The sequence below is a fragment of the Phyllostomus hastatus genome, unplaced genomic scaffold, assembly GCF_019186645.2.
Source record: "Phyllostomus hastatus isolate PE091 unplaced genomic scaffold, TTU_PhHast_1.1 phas_contig_64, whole genome shotgun sequence".
NCBI classification, from domain to species: domain Eukaryota; kingdom Metazoa; phylum Chordata; class Mammalia; order Chiroptera; family Phyllostomidae; genus Phyllostomus; species Phyllostomus hastatus.
Genome location: NW_025333928.1, coordinates 2,359,143 through 2,372,533, shown reverse-complemented (window position 1 = coordinate 2,372,533; position 13,391 = coordinate 2,359,143). Strand labels below are relative to the sequence as shown.

Genomic DNA, 13,391 nt, shown 5'->3' with positions numbered 1-13,391 from the left:
TGAGTCAGGAAGCATGCTCAAGAAACAACTGTTTCTATTTTATACACATAGTTGATGGTAAATTTCACTTGATGTAAGTCTGGCTTTAAAAATCCAATGAAGCTTAGCTATTCAGTAGGGTTTTGATTTGAATTTGACATTGTCACTCAAAAAATGTCAGCAGCAATGTTGCAAATTTATATTATAGTATACTTGAATTTAGACATGTAGCAATGATGATAGCAGTAAAAAAAAAAGCACATAATGAGCATGAAAACGTAAAATTTACTTTTACAATCAAGTTTTCCCTACCAAGAATCTAGATTTTTTCTTCCTATGTTTTTTAAAGTTGGAGGAGATACTTACCCTTAGAAAAATCATCAAGTATGCCAGACTTTTTTTCCCATGTATTTTTCTTCTTTCCCACCCCCTTGCTTAGGCACTATTTTAGTCTGCTCATGCTGCCATAACAAACTACCACAAACTGTGTGGCATGAACAATAGACATTTATTTTGTTACATTTCTAAAGGCTGAAAGGTCAAGATCAAAGTGTTGACAGATCTGATGTCTCCTGAGGCCTCTCCTCTTGGCTTGCAGATGGCCGTCCTCTTGCTGTGTCCTCACAGGGCCTTTTCTTTGTGCATGTACATCCCTGGTATCTGTTCTTCTTAAAGGACAAGAGTTATATGGGATTAGGGCCCCACACTTATGACCCCATCTAACTTAACAAAGGTACTATCTCCAGATACAGTTGTATTGGATGGGGCTTCAGTACATGAATTTGGGGAAAAACAATTTTGTTCATAGTAGGTATCCTATATTCTATTTTTCTCTTCATTCTCCCTACCTCATATTCTGTTCTCAGGTGGGGGTACTATAGATCCATTTTCATTACTTGTAAACCTGCAGACATCTGTTAAAAGTTTAGACACATTTAAGTTGGGTATCAAATCTTAGGCCAATAGAGGAATTTTAATTTCCACCAACAAAGTGTAGAGCTAAGGGCAGAATTGGAGTTGGAATCCCCGGAGCATGAAAATCAGAAAGTGAAAAGCAGTGTGTTGAGAGATTATAATCTTAAATCCAGAGTTGGAAAAGTAAAGAGAGTTTTTCCTCTTATCCCTCATACATTTAACCCTTTCTAGATTCAAAAATATTAAAAAGATAATCAAAGGGAAATGCCAGTTTTTATTCCCATGTCTCCTTGAGTTTCTCGCTGGTGGTTTATTTTCTCTATAGGTATAGAGAATTTCTCAAAGTAGAGCTTGGGCCTCTTTTTTAGGTGGGCAATTCCAAGAGCTCAGACATCATACCCAGTGGTTTGGCATTCAGTAGAGAGAAGGTATTGCCTGGAGTGCTTCCAGTAGACCACAGCATCACCCCACTGTTGCATGCTCACCCTGTTTGGCCAACACTCGGTCACAGGCTGGTGTCGACCAGTTGCCCAGGCTGTTGGAGCACTTGCTTCCTTCTGTTTATGGCATTGAGAACTTTCTTCCTGGGACCCAACTGCATTTGGATGCTCTGAAGATCCTCATCAGAGCAAAGCAACAGAGCTTCTAGATCAATCTGCTCTCTCATAAAAAAGGAAAGAAATTTTTCCAGGTGGTGAGACTGTAAGAATACTTCAAGGGGTGTAGCATCAACCATGTCTTCCTCCCACTCCATTGCATCCTCATCCCAGGGCAGGTCATCTTTCAGGCTGTTCTCCTCTCCCTCCTCACCAGCCACCAGTTCATCAACCTGTGCTGCTCCTTGTCTCTGAAGCAATTCACTGGACATTTTAAACTCTAACTCCTTCTTGGTATCTGAGATGTCTTCAGGGCTTGTTATTCTGTTCCTTCTAAAAACAATATTTCCTAGTCCTGGACGGCTGAGAATGGATTCATGTTGCACACAGCTGCCCTCTGCTGAAACCTGGAGCTTCTCTTTGAAATCCCCTGAGAATGTGTCTTCTTCTTCCTCTCTGAACATATCCATCACATTCCTCTGCTCATTTCTGCACTCCTTCTCTACCTGCTCTGATGTATCTTTATTCTTCTTGAACTTTATCTTGAAGGTACCTTTAATGCCCTTAGACAGTGACCCAAATGTGCTAGAAGCAGAAGCATTTGAAAGGGATGATCTGGAAAAAGTGCTCTTGGAAGAAAAAGTACCAGATTCCTCTCTATAGGTGCGGGCCATCTTATTTTCATGCTTCTCCTGGAGCCTCTCACACTCTTTGATCTGCCTCCTGGCATTCTTCTGAGACTGCTCCTTCAGCTTGGTGACCTTCTTGGGGTTCATGATGTTCTGGGCAGTAGCTGCCTTATCCAGGAGAGAAACACATTCATTCTGCTCTCTGCTAGCAGCAGCATCCAGTGGAGACTGTAAGTCATTGTCCAAGGCAAAGATGTTGGCACCAAAGTTGATTAGGAATGAGACACAGTGGGCATGGCCATTGGAGGCTGCGTAATGTAGAGGAGTGTTTCCCCAGATGTCACATCTATCAGGGTCCCCCCTAGAAAAGAAAATATCAAAAACACATGCTAATTTTTTCTCTGAACAGAAGGTGCAAAAAGTTAAAGAACAAAATGCATGTTAATCCTGACTTGGCACTATTAGAAGATAACTTCTGAAAGTCCAGACAACAGACATCATATGGTCAGAAACAAGAAGAGCCCATCTCTACCCTGGGTCTTATTTTTTAAATCAGGAAAAGATTTCCAAAACACTCCCTCAAAAAACGACTTTCATGTCTTATTGGCCTGAATTGAGTCACATGCTTAATGAGAAGGAAATAGAACTACCATGTTTAACTAAGATTAATGGAAATTTCTGGACCTCTGGTCAAGATGGTGGCATAGACAGGCATGGCTTGCCTCTTCATACAACCACATCAAAATTACAACCAAAACATAGAACAACCATTACTCAGAACTGTCAGAAATTAAGTTGAATGGAAGTCTGACAACCACAGAATTAAAGAAACCACAACCATCCAGACTGGTACGAGGAGTGCAGACTCAGAATAGGCTGGTCTCTCACCCATGTGTGGTGCATAAAAATTCAGGAGGGATATCTCAGGAGCAAAGAGTCTCAGTCCCACACCAGTTGCCCACACCAGTTGCCCCCACCAGGGTTCCAGTGCCAGAAAGATAAATCACCATAACTTCTGGTTGCAAAAACCAGTGGTGATTGAGTCAGTGGAAGGAAATTCTGGAACCCCAAGCAGTTCCTCTTAAAGAATCCACACACAGGCTCACCTTTTCAGACTCACTCCCCCTGAGCTCCAGCACTGGGGTAGGAGCTTGAAAGGCACCAGTGGCATACAGGGAGAAGCTGAAGCGTCTGGCATGAAAATGAGCAGAAGCCATTCTCCATTTTCTAGACCTTTCACCCACAGAGCTGGCAAGCTGGTACCATTTATGAGACTCCATAAATTTGGCTAACATTGTTTGACCTGCCTTGGATATCCTCAGAGATTCTGCCCCACCCAACTTACAGATCCACCCAAGCTGCTTTTCCATGACTGGTGGCTCTTGGCTTATGCATCACACCTTCCTAAATCCTATCAAACAAGCAACAGCTAGCCTCAGTGAGTCCCAGGCATGGCACTAACAGTGTCCAGCCTAGATTCACAGCTTGGCTTTGCCTGGGAAACTCCAAGCCCAGCACAAGTAGCAGCTATCTCAAATTGCTTTATAGCTTAGGTAGGATGGCCCTGTGAAAAACACAGGTGGGGGCTGACCTTGGCCTGCACCACCCAGGAAACCCCAGGGCCAGCATACTCAGTGGACAGTTACAGACCACAATGGAGCACTACCACCCTGCCCCTGGACAGATCTTCCACAGAGGGTGGAGGTTGGTGGTAAGTGGTCACAGCCAGTCCTTGCAGGTGACTGGCCTGGATAAATCCCTCCCATTGGCCTGCTAACAGCAATAAAGACTCAGCTACGAGAGGAGAGTATACTTAGTCCACACAAAGGGTCCACCTTGATAGGGGAGGCTGTGCTACTGGACCCTACAGGGTACATACTACATTAGGCCATGCTACCATGACAGGGAGTCATAGCAGCTCTACCTAATACATAGAAACAAACAGGGAGGCTGCCAAATGAGGAGACAAAGAAACATGGCCCAAGTGAAAGAATGGATCAAAACTCCAGATAAGGAACTAAATGAAATGGAGATAAGCAATCTATCATATGCAGAGTTCAAAACACTGGTTATAAGGATACTCAAGGAACTTAGTGAGGACCTCAACAGCATCAAAGAAATATAGTCAGAAATGAAGGATACACTAATTGAAATAAAGAATAATTTAAATGGAGACAACAGTAGAGTGATGAAGACCACAATCAAATCAATGATTTGGAAAACAAGGAAGCAAAAAACAAGCAATCAGAACAACAAGAAGAAAAAGAATCAGGATTCTGGCGAAGATGGAAGTGTAGGGAAACACATAGTGCCTTCTCACACAACCAAAAGAAAGACAACAACAAATTTAAAAACAAAAAACAACCAGAACTGACAGAAAATCAAACTGAATGGAAGTCTGGCAACCAAGGAGTTAAAGAAGAGACATTCATCCAGACCAGTACAAGGGGCAAAGATGGGCAGTCAGGCAGAGAGTACTCCAGGCAAAGCAATGGCTAGAGGACTGGGTAGTCCCACATTCACATGTAGATAAACTGGGAGGAACAACTGGGGAGCAAGATAGACCAAGGAACCCAGAGTTGAAGTACTGGGAAATAAAGAATCACAGCCTCTGACTGAAAACACCTGTAGGGGGTGAGGCAGCAGAGGGAGAAACTCCCAGCCTCACAGGAGAATTTGTTGAAGAGACCCACAGGGACCTAGAATGTACACAAACCCATATACCCAGGAACCAGCAACAGAAGGGCCCAACTTTTTTGTGGGCAGTGGGAAAAGTGAATGAAAACTGGCAGAGAGCAGAATGAGCAGCATACTTCCCCCTTGGATGCCTCCCCCACATACAGCATCACAATGCAGTAATGTGGGTTGTCCTGCTGCAGTGAACACCTAAGGCTCCCTGCCAACTATGTAACAGGTATGCAGAGACCAAAAAAAAAAAAAAGAAAAAAAAAAGAAAGCCCAGATCAAAGTGCCAGAAAAAATACAACTAAGCGACCAAGAAACAGCCAAACTATCACTTCAAAACACTGGTAATCAGAATGCTCAGAGAATTGGTTGAATATGGTCACAAATTAGAAAAAAAATGAAGGCTATGAGAAGTGAAATAAAGGAAAATGTACAGCAAACCAACACTGAAGGGAAGGAAATTGGGACTGAAATCAACAGTTTGGAGCAGAAGGAAGAAATAAACTTTCAACCAGAACAGAATGAAGAAACAAGAATTCAAAAAATGAGGAGAGGCTTAGGAACCTCCAGGACAACTTTAATCATTCCAACATCTTTATCATGGGGTGCCAGAAGAAGAGGAAGAACAAGAAATTGAAAACTTTTTGGAAAAAATAATGAAGGAGAACTTCCCCAATCTGGCAAAGGAAATAGACTTCCAGTAAGTCCAGGAAGCTCAGAGGGTCCCAAAAAGGTTGGACCCAAGAAGGAACACATCAAAGCAAATCAGAATTACATTAGCTAAGATTCTCCAAATAAATAAATAAATAAATAAAAATGAACTTACAACAATCCAGAACTTATGGGAAACAGGGAAAGGAGTCCTGACAGGGAAGTTCATAGTGATACAGGCCTACTTAAAAAAGATAAAAACATTTCAAATAAACAACCTAACCCTACATCTACAAAAACTGGAGAAACAACAACAAAGACAGCCCAGAGCAAGTAGAAGGAAGGAAATAACCAAGATCAGAGCAGATTTAAATGACATAGAGCCTAAAAGAACAATTGTAAGGATCAATAAATCCAGGAGCTGGTTCCTTGAAAAGATAAACAAAATTGACAAGTCTTTAAACAGACTCATCATGAAAAAAAAGAGGACACAAATAAACACAATCACAAATTAAAGAGGAAAAATTACAACTGATACCACAGAAATATAAAGGATTGTAAGAAATTACTACAAAGAACTATACACCGAGAAATTTGAAAACCTAGGTGAAATGGACAAATCTCTAGAAAAATATAATCTTCCAAAACTCATTGAAGAAGAAGCAGAAAGCCTGACCAGACCAGTAACAGCTGATAAAATTGAAGCAGTAATCAAAAACCTCTCGGTGCACAAAAGCCTCAGACAAGGCTATTTAACAGGAGAATTTTACAAAGCATTTAAGGAAGAGCTAACCCCTATTCTTCACAGACTATTCCAAAAAAAAATTAAAGAATATGGGAGACTCCCAAACTCTTTTTATGAAGCCAGCATCATCCTAATCCCAAAACCAGATAAAGACATAACAAAGAAAGAAAACTTTAGGCTAATATCACTGATAAACAAAGATGCTAAAACCTTCAAGAAAATATTGGCAAACTGCATCCAGCAATATGTTAAAAAGATCATACACCATGTTCTGTAGCTCTGTAGCCAGAGCTACACCAGCCAGGGCTGATTGTTCTTTCAATAGAGTAAATATACATGTGTGCATGTGCTCAAAGGGAAAAGTGTGGAAGGATATACATCTAAATACTGATGACTGCAAGAATTAATGTGATTTTTATTTTAATAATGTAGCTTTTCAATATGATGGGAAATGTTAATAAGTAGTATTCCTTTAAAAATCAGAGAGGAAAATATTTTCATTTTAGAAAATAAAACAAAACTAAAAAAATCATGGACATTTTAAAGGCAAAATGAAATTTTTATAATTGGGGCCATATTTCTAGTGTAGGACAATACATGTAATGATTGCTTCCATCATTAAATTTAAAAAAGAAAGAAAAATAGTTTTGTAGCAAAGCCAGAGTTTGGATCTTAATGGCTACCATGTGATCCAAGTTCTTAAACAGACAGTGACAGATAAACACTGAAATTATCAGACTGAAATAGATTTCAATGACTGATTAACTTCTAAGTTCAATTTTTAATTTTTCCCTTTTTATCCCCCTTAAATCTAATTGGCAATTTTATCTCACACAGTTTCCTGAGGATTGGCTATGGTCAAAGTGGGAGGTGACTTCACCCCTGGAAAACACCTTTTTTTTCAGCCTATAGCAGGCCAACTCAACAGAATTGGCCTTAAGTACTTCTGGAGAAAAGAAAAAAAAAATCTGAGATGTACAAGAATTGATCAGAAGCCAAGAGTTGTGAAGGAAAGAGTAAAAAAAGCAGGTTTAGAAGAATTTTTGTGGCCATAGTCAGTGTTTAAAAAATATAACTTAATGGACTGGATTTTGAAATTATATTGAGAGAAATCACTATGTCAAATAAATGGGCATTGGCTGAACTATACAGCAAATTGTGCTGGGGTAAATGACTAACCACTTGGGGAAGACATAATGAGGTCAAAAGCTCAAAACTTAAATCAAAATAAATAATATATGAATTAAGTATTTAAAATAAATATTTGATAAATAAAATACTTGATAAATACAGATAAACACTGAAATTATCAGACCGAAATAGATTTCAATGACTGATTAACTTCTAAATTCAATTTTTATTTTTTCTCCTTTTCTAGGGGAAAAGTATCTAGGCATAACCTCAAAGTTAGAATTACATACTAAAATTGATAGGTCTAAGTATATAAATTAATACTTAAAATATATGCTTAAATATATTTATATTTTAAATCGTTGTTGTCAAAAACAAATTATGAATTGTGAAAATATTTGTAATATAATGATAAAAGATTGGTATTAGAACTTTAAAAAGAATTTTTTATAAATCAATGAGAAATGTTGAAGACCCCGATAAAGTGGGAAAAGGTTATAAATACATCATTGACAAAAGTAGAAATAAACAATGGCCAATAAACATAAAAAGAATTTTGAATTTCACCTGTAACCAAAGAAAAGAGCAATAAAGACATAATGATATATCATTTTGGATTTATATTGACAAAAATGGGCACTTAATTTCTGGAAAACAATTTGTCAATAAACACAAAATATTTAAGTTGTGCACATGCCAGTTGATTCATAAATCTCACTTTGGAGAGTTTATCCTCAAGAAAATGAGAGCAAAGTTTATTTACAAAGATACTCATTGCAGCACTGTTTAAATAATGGGAAATATTATCCAAAAACAGATTGACTAAGAAATATATTTATTGGACTTCTGGCCAAGATGGAGGCATAGGTAGATATACTTTGCCTCCTGACACAACCAACAGAAGAAAAACAAAAAATTTAAAAACAAAATATAACCAGAACTGCCAAACAATCGAACTGTTTGGAAGTCCAACACCCAAGGAGTGAAAGAAGAAATATTCATCCAGACTGATAGGAAGGGTAGAGATGGGCAGCTGGGATGAAAAGGATTCATGGCAAGGCATTAGCTGGAGGACTGGGACAGGTGAGGTGGTGGTTGGTGGACTGGGCAAGGAGCCTGATGGCAGAGCAGGTGGTCCCACATTTGCATACAGATAAGCCAGCAGGAATAATGGGGGAGCAAGATAGGCCATGCAACCCAGGGTTCTAGCATGGGGAAATAAAGCTTCAAAACCTATGACTGGGCAGGCTGTCCTGGAGTAGCCCACCTGGTTTTGCTGATTTTCTGGGCCTGGAGCTAAAATATAACTGAGGCCTGGATGTTATCTCCGGAGAGCAAAGGCCAGGGGAGGGGAGATTACCCTGGGAGTGAGAGGTGAGGAAAATGCATATTCTGGCTGACTGTGAGATGGAAGATCTGTTACGATAGTCAGCTGGACTGCTGTTTAATGTCATATTGTAAGAAGAAGTAGGTGGGAGCTGTGAAGACCAGTATACCTGCTGGAAGAGGAAACTCACCAACAAAGGAACCACCAAAAGATAACAAGGGAAGAAGGTAAAGGAGGGAGTGAAAGCCACACTAACCTCCACCCAGGACCAATCTGGAAATACAACTAAATGGTGGAGAAATTACCCAGAACAAACACCTGAACAAGAGTAAGAGAGAAGCATGAAAACCTCATACAGACAGAAGAACCAGTTTCAACACAGCCTGTCCACACCTGCACAACAGAATATAAGACATGGTGGATGGAGTGACCCTGAGTTAACCTGCTGGAGGGAAGGACCCACCAAAGAAAGACCCAACAATCAAAACCCAAATACATACAGAGAACTGACATAAATGAAAACCCAAGACCAGCGAGCTTAGGAGATCAAGGAAACTGCACTACTGATCTCACAGGTCTTCTGCCACAGAAGTTAACACCCTAAATCCAGGAAGTCAAAACAGATCAATTTTGGAAGATGGCGGTAAGATAGGTGGGAGCAGAGTCCACTTCCCTCTGTGCATGGGTGAAAAACCTACCCAATCTGAGGAGCAGAACGAACAGCAAATGGTATCCCAGCATATATGAAGATTGGAGACCAAAAATTGTAGAGGACATTGGAAAATCAGACAGTGAGGAGAGTGTTTCAGGATAATAAGGTTCCTGGGACCAGCGTGGTGGCAGCCCCAGTCCCAGCTTCCACAGGGTCTGCCACAGGATTTTGGGGAGAAAGCCAGGTCAACAGCTCCCTCCCCTGACAAACAAGGTTTGAGCAGCACCAGGAGGGACCTGGATGCTTGAAGTCATGGGGAGGGAATAAGGACACAGTGGCAACACACAGGGGTGGTGTGCATGCACTGAGACTATGGACCCCAGCTGGGAAGAGTTGGGCAGTGACAGACCCTGACCTGGTGAGTCCCCAGTCTGGTTGGAGAGTTGGACTAAGTGAGAGGCCAGGCACTTGTTTGGAGCAGCAGGCTTGAATAGGAGGAATTTTTCAAAAAGAAAAAGAAAGAAGAGGCACTCGGCCACTGTTTGGGGAATTCTCCTTCAACAGAGGCCCCCACCTCCTAAGCCCCTACCCCCTCCTGGCTGTAATAGCTGTGCTCTTGCTGTGATGGTGAGGCCCTACACTCTGAACCTAAATCTTGGGGATAGTGTGCACCCAAACCTGTGCAGCTACCTGTCCTGCCCAGTAGCAGAGGTTGAGCATTCATGGCCACAGCCCTCGGGACAGTGCACACCTGATCCCACAGCCCAGCCACTGCCTGTTGCACCCCAGCAGCAGAGGCTGAGTACTCATGCCCACAACCCCAGGACAGAGAGCACCTGACCCTGCTGCCCAGAGGCACCTTGCATTTGGCCCCTGCACTCCAGAGGGGGCAGCAGAGGAAGTGTGCTCTAGCATTTGTCTGCAGTAGCATGCCTAATGGCTACCTAAGAGGAAGGCAGAAAAGCACCCCCAAAAGGAGAGCTGAAGGGCTCAGGGAGTCAGCAATCCTCAGAAAGACTTAACTCTGTGGGGAGACTGAACTACCCTGAAGGGACTCTGAGAGTCCCTAACATCTAGGACAGCAAAGAGTGAGAAGACGGTGTGTGAGTTGGCCCTAATTGACGCACCTAAAGGAAAGTGCAACTGGTGGACTAAAGGCTTAGGCTGGGTAAAGAAGGGCACTGGGGGCCTGCGGAAAACTGACCAACTAGGCTGGAGGCTAGGCAACTGCTAAGAGTGCAGGTCAGGAAGGGAGAAAAGCTAAACCAGTGCCCCCAACCCCCACCCTCAGCCTGTGGCAGCCAAGAACACCAGCAGTACTGGCTTGGCCTGTTTAAAGCCAGCAGGGGCTATTTTTAAAATTATTTTTCTTTTAATTCCTTCTTCTATTCCTCCTCTCTTTTTTCATTCCTTCTTCCTTTCTTCATTTATTTCCTTTCTCATTCCTTCTTCCCTCCTTCCAATTTTTTTCTTTCTTTTTCTTTTAAATTTTCACAAGTGAGACAATAAACCTAGAGCTGTGAAAGGACCAGAGTTGGACCCAAAGAGGAGTCCTCCCAACAACTGAGACAGTAAGATAAATTTCACTTTGCTACTTCCAGAGGATTTGCAAGTTATTGTATATTTGTATTATTATTGTTTTTCATTATTTTTATATCTTTTACTTTATTAGCATTTTTATATTTCTCCCCTTTGTGTTTACTCTTCTTCACTTGGTTTGTTAAACTACATGGTTTGAATGGTTCCCTTTGTTCTCTCTTTTACAGTGTATTTTTAATTATCTGACTTTCACTTGACTTGTATTCTAATAGCACACTACTCTAGGTCCTATACTTCCTGTACCTGTTATTCAGATCACATAGATTCTGTCATGTGAGTGTTGCTCCATTACTACTGTAAATAACTGCTTTTTCATACAGCTGTAAATACTACACAGCACTGCTCCTGGATCTTAGCTTACCTCACTGTTTCCTGAACTTTATTACTGTTGTGGTTAATTCTATGCTCTCACAAACTACACTTATTTTCTATCATTTACTTTCACTTGACCTCATAATCTGACCTCCCACAAGGTCACTGCTTTCTAGATCCAACTCACAGTCCCTCCCCCTCAAACAAGACCCTTATCTTTTTTCTGTCCCTTCTAAAAAGGAGCTGGTTGGGTCGCACTTAACACTATACATATCCAAAGGATATCCTATCCCTTCTCTAAGGGTTGGTATTTTAATACCATAGAATACACTCCCACTATTCTAAACCATTTTGCCTTCCTCTTCCACCTGATCACACAAAACAGTAGGTGGGAGCTGTGCAGACCAGTATATCTGCTGGAAGAAGAAATTCACCAACAAAGGAACCACCAAAAGATAACAAGGGAAGAAGTAAAGGAGGGAGTGAAAGCCACACTAACCTCCACCCAGGACCAATCTGGAAATACAACTAAATGGTGGAGAAATTACCCAGAACAAACACCTGAACAAGAGCGGGAGAGAAGCATGAAAACCCCATACACACACAAGACCCAGCTTCAACACAACCTGTCAGCACCTGAAAAACAGAACACAAAGTGTGGTGGATGGAGTGACCCTGAGTTAACCTGCTGGAGGGAAGGACCTACCAAAGAAAGACCCAACAACAATCAAAACCCAAATATATACAGAGAGCCAACATAAATGAAAACCCAACACTGACAAGCTCATGAGATCAAGGAGAATGCATCACTGAATCTCACAGGTATTCTACCAGAGAAGTTCACACCACAAGACCAGGGACTCAGAACAGACCACTTTAAGAAGCAGAGGCTAACAAGAAGAGTATCATAAACAATGGAAAGACAAAGAAGCAATCCCCAAATAAAGGAAAGGAGGAAGCCTCAGAAAGAATGCTAAGAAAAATAGATGCAAGTCAACTATCAGATACTGAGTTCAAAGGAATGGTTATCAGGAAGCTCAATGAGCTCATAAAGAATTACCAAAAACTACAAGGAAACTATAGTGGACTCACTGCAAACTATATCAACATGAAAAAGAACTGAACTATCAACAAGGGTCAAGAGGAAATGAAGAATACAGTTTCTGAACTGAAGAACACAGTAGAAGGAGTCAAAAGCAGGATTGATGAAGCAGAGGACTGGATGAGTGAGCTGAAAAAAAAAGGTAGGAAAAAACACCCATAAAGAGCAAGAAAAGGAAAAGAGGCCCAGAAAGAACAAAGATGGGCTAAGGGAAATGCAGGACAATATGAAACATAATAACATCGGTTTACTAAGGATACAAGAAGGAGAAGAAGGACAAAATAGAAAACCTGATTGAAAAATTATGATGATGAAACTTCCTTAATTTGATGAGAGAAAAATGACACCAATCCAGGAAACAAAGGGAGTCCCAATCAAGAAGAACCCAAAGAGGCCCACTTCAAGACACATCATAATTGAACTGGCAAAATTGTAAAACACAGAGAGAATCTTAAAGGCAACAGGGGAAAAACCGGAAGTAACATACGTGGGAGCCCCAATAAGACTAGTGGCTGACTTCTCAATGGAAATGCTCCAAACCAGAAGGGAATGACAAGAAATATTCCAAGTAAGGGAAACCAGAGTCCTGCAACCAAGACTACTTAATTGAGAGCAGCAAAGCTCTCAATTAAAATGGAAGGCCAAATAAGGAGCTTCCCAGACAAAAGAAGCCTCAAAGAATATACATCATTCAAAGAAACTCTGCAAAAGATAGTAAAAGGTCTGCTTTAAGAACAGGAAGAAAAAAGTGAGGGAGAGAGGACTACAGGTATAAAAAAATGGCAATGAAAAACTGCCTATCAATAATAACCTCAAGTGTAAATGGATTAAATGCCCCAATCAAAAGATGTAGCACAGCTGAATGAATAAGAATTCATGACCCACACATATGCTGCCTACAAGACACCGACCTCAGAAAAAAAGACCTTCACAGACTGAAAGTGAAGGGCTACAAACAAATTTTCCAAACAAACGGACATGGGAAAAAAGCTGGAGAAGCAATGCTCATATCAGACAAAATAGACTTCAAAAAAAAGAGCCATAAAGAGAGACCCAGAAGGTCATTTC

The 13,391-nt window shown here is 40.9% G+C and overlaps 1 protein-coding gene across 3 annotated transcripts in view; it reads right to left on the bottom strand.

Annotated features, from left to right (window-relative positions):
* Positions 1-244: 244 nt before the first annotated feature.
* The window catches only part of ANKS4B (ankyrin repeat and sterile alpha motif domain containing 4B), a 113,583-nt gene continuing 100,436 nt past the window's right edge, over positions 245-13,391 (bottom strand). Inside the window, exons 3-4 of one of the 3 annotated variants that reach the window (XM_045848937.1) lie at positions 1,380-2,480; positions 245-647 (exon numbers count right to left, since the gene is read on the bottom strand). In XM_045848937.1, the coding sequence (XP_045704893.1) occupies positions 1,400-2,480 (1,081 nt within the window). In that variant the 3' untranslated portion in view covers positions 245-647; positions 1,380-1,399. Of the gene's footprint in view, positions 2,481-13,391 lie in introns of all 3 variants that reach the window. The other 2 variants (XM_045848939.1, XM_045848936.1) reach the window with 2 other exon arrangements.